At 43.1% G+C, this 2,626-nt stretch overlaps 1 protein-coding gene across 1 annotated transcript in view; it reads right to left on the reverse strand.

The window, feature by feature from the left end:
• The window catches only part of LOC101989346 (beta-galactosidase-1-like protein 2), a 65,771-nt gene that overhangs the window by 11,316 nt on the left and 51,829 nt on the right, over positions 1-2,626 (reverse strand). Inside the window, 3 exon segments of the mRNA XM_013346138.2 lie at positions 355-461; positions 1,079-1,159; positions 1,800-1,937. Coding sequence (XP_013201592.2) covers positions 355-461; positions 1,079-1,159; positions 1,800-1,937 — 326 coding nt within the window.

Here is a 2,626-nt window from a genome sequence, read left to right on the forward strand (position 1 = left end):
AGGGAGGGAGGGAGGGAGGGAGGGAGGAAGGAAGGAAGGAAGGAAGGAAGGAAGGAAGGAAGGAAGGGGAAGGAAAGAAGGAGAAGAGAGGGAGAGAGAACGTTCACAGCTGGGTCATGAAAGGGCGTTCCAGTATTACACAAGTTTAAAGCATTTCTTCACTTATAAACATCTAATCTGAGTTCTTATAATGTGTTTTCTATTCTGAACGGCAAAACTTGAAAGGAACTAACACTCTTAAGAATCGCTTTGGTTCCTTGGTCATCTACTTCCTTATCTTTGAATTAACCCTTTATCTCCTTTCTTTTTTTCCCCTAAAGTGATGTCATGTGTCAATATCCAAGAAACAATCACCTGGTCCAGATAGGGCAGGACTTCCCACAGGGTGAGGAAATATAAGAGTGTCAATGACTTGTATGCAGTCATCCGTACAGATTTTGGTTGAATGACCGTGGAAACATCTGCAAAGAAAAGCACATGGCTGGCCATTGTAGGACCTACTCCAACACCATTTAGACACATCAGGTACCCTGCTGTCCCACAGCCTTCACAAATGAAGGACCCAGTCTCACGCTCTTATATCCTAACTGCAGGAGGAAGTAAGGCATGTACTAAGGAGTGAGGGTCTTCTGGTAACTTAAACATCCAAAGAAGAACCCTATTGTATTAGAAAAAAGGAGTATGTTGACCAAGCTGGTAGACTGAAAAATCCTAAATTAACTGCTCATTAGAATCTCCTAAACACCAGTTACAAATACACTTGCTCTCAGGTTCTACCATTTCTTCCCCACCTCAACCCAGACATGCTTGCTGAATAGCTCAGAGGGAGGGGACCTGGAACCTCTAGCTTTTGGAAGTTTTAGAGGATGGTGGGCACAGCTAAGATCAAGCAAAGTGGTCTCATTCTGAGAACAAGAGAGCAGACCCTGTTTCTTGTAGATTTCCAGTGCTGATGATAAACTGGATCAAACTGGGTTTCTCCCCAAAAGGTCTTCACACATCCGCCACCCCTACTCCCAAGGCAGATCCCACTAGAGAAATCTAAGTTACCATTCAGACTGAAGCTGCAGCTGGGTACCTGTAACTGAGTGAAAAAGCTCTTGAAACACACGATACTCAGGCGTGTATCCACCACCCTCTGACAACAGTGCACAGTAATCTAAAGAACAAAGAGAAATGTGTTATTTTCCCCAAGAAAATCTTAGGAAAATCTTAGCTTCTTTCATTAAGAAGAGAAAAAAAATTCCTTAGCTCAGAACAAAAAGATTCATAATTCAGCAACTCACCAGAGTAAAACTCTGGGTATATAAGTGAATTTCATATATGTTAGTCCAAACTAAAAGGCATCTACTAAGCTATGATGGGTGTGCAGGTGTTACCTCAGAGGCAAACTGTACCAATCTGTGGGCCTGTGAGCCGCCACCACATTAAATGTTTATCTTTATAAGAGTTACTGGTCATGGGGTCTCTTCACAACAACAGAAACCCTAATTAGATAGAGGCTAAGAAAGATACATTTGTGGATATTCTGGGACTCTTAGGGGATCCAAAACAACAGGTGAAGCAAGGTTCTACACAACAGATAGGATGCACTAAGCTATCTTCTGACTGCTCACAAAGTTACAAAAGCCAAGACCCCAAGATCTAGTGTGGTCACAAAAATAATAAATGTTCAGTCTCCAGCACACAGAAACTCAAGACAGAGGAAGAGATTTCCCTTAGGGGCCTAACCTGGCATGTTTCAGATTCAACAAGGAAGCAGCCCAGATTAGAGATAATTCTGGGAACCAAGTACTTGCCATAGCTGGTTACTACAGGTAGATAACCATTGGAAGAGCTAGCTCCACCTATTAAACCGAAGTTGGTGCCACCATGGAACATGTAGAAGTTGAAGGAGAACCCAAGGATGAACATCTCCCGCACATCCTTCATCAGCACTGCAGAAAGGTGGGAAGAAAGGGGGAAGCAGGGGTGGGATTAGGATGGAAGAATTCAGTTTGTAGTGGATGTTCAAACGACCTAGACCTGAAATCCTCAAGATCTGCTAGAGCCTGTGCGTAGAAAATCCTATCAGATGAGACAGGCCTGGTTAGAGTAGATGACAGTGTTTGTTTTCATGATCCAAAATCACTTATTACTTTTTTTCTAGGATTCATATTTGAGGGAATATTTCTTTCTAGCATAGAAACATAAACTTCCTAGTATATAAAGTATTGCTCATAACTTTTTATGGTCATAGCTATGTCCAGGGTATTTCTAAAGCAATTGTCAACTTCTTAGTGACAAGTCTGAAATGATGGCACCAGTCACATTTTCCTTCAACTCCACTTAAATGGCCATCGTCCATTCTCCAGGGAGAGTAAGAGAGTGATGAGTCAAAATCAGCCCAGTACAGCTGAGGTTAGGCAACCTGAGATGACCCTATCCTATAGCAATACTGACGAATATCTTGCATACCACCATAGAAGCTTCATCTGGTGATGGATGGAGATAGAGACAGAGACCCACACAGGAGCACTGGTCTGAGCTCCCAAGGTCCCAATGAGGAGCAGAAGGAGGGAGAACATGAGCAAGGAAGTCAGGACCACGAGAGTGCACCCACCCACTGAGACAATGGGGCTGATCT

Source organism: Microtus ochrogaster, chromosome 5, assembly GCF_000317375.1.
Source record: "Microtus ochrogaster isolate Prairie Vole_2 chromosome 5, MicOch1.0, whole genome shotgun sequence".
In the NCBI taxonomy this organism is placed as follows: domain Eukaryota; kingdom Metazoa; phylum Chordata; class Mammalia; order Rodentia; family Cricetidae; genus Microtus; species Microtus ochrogaster.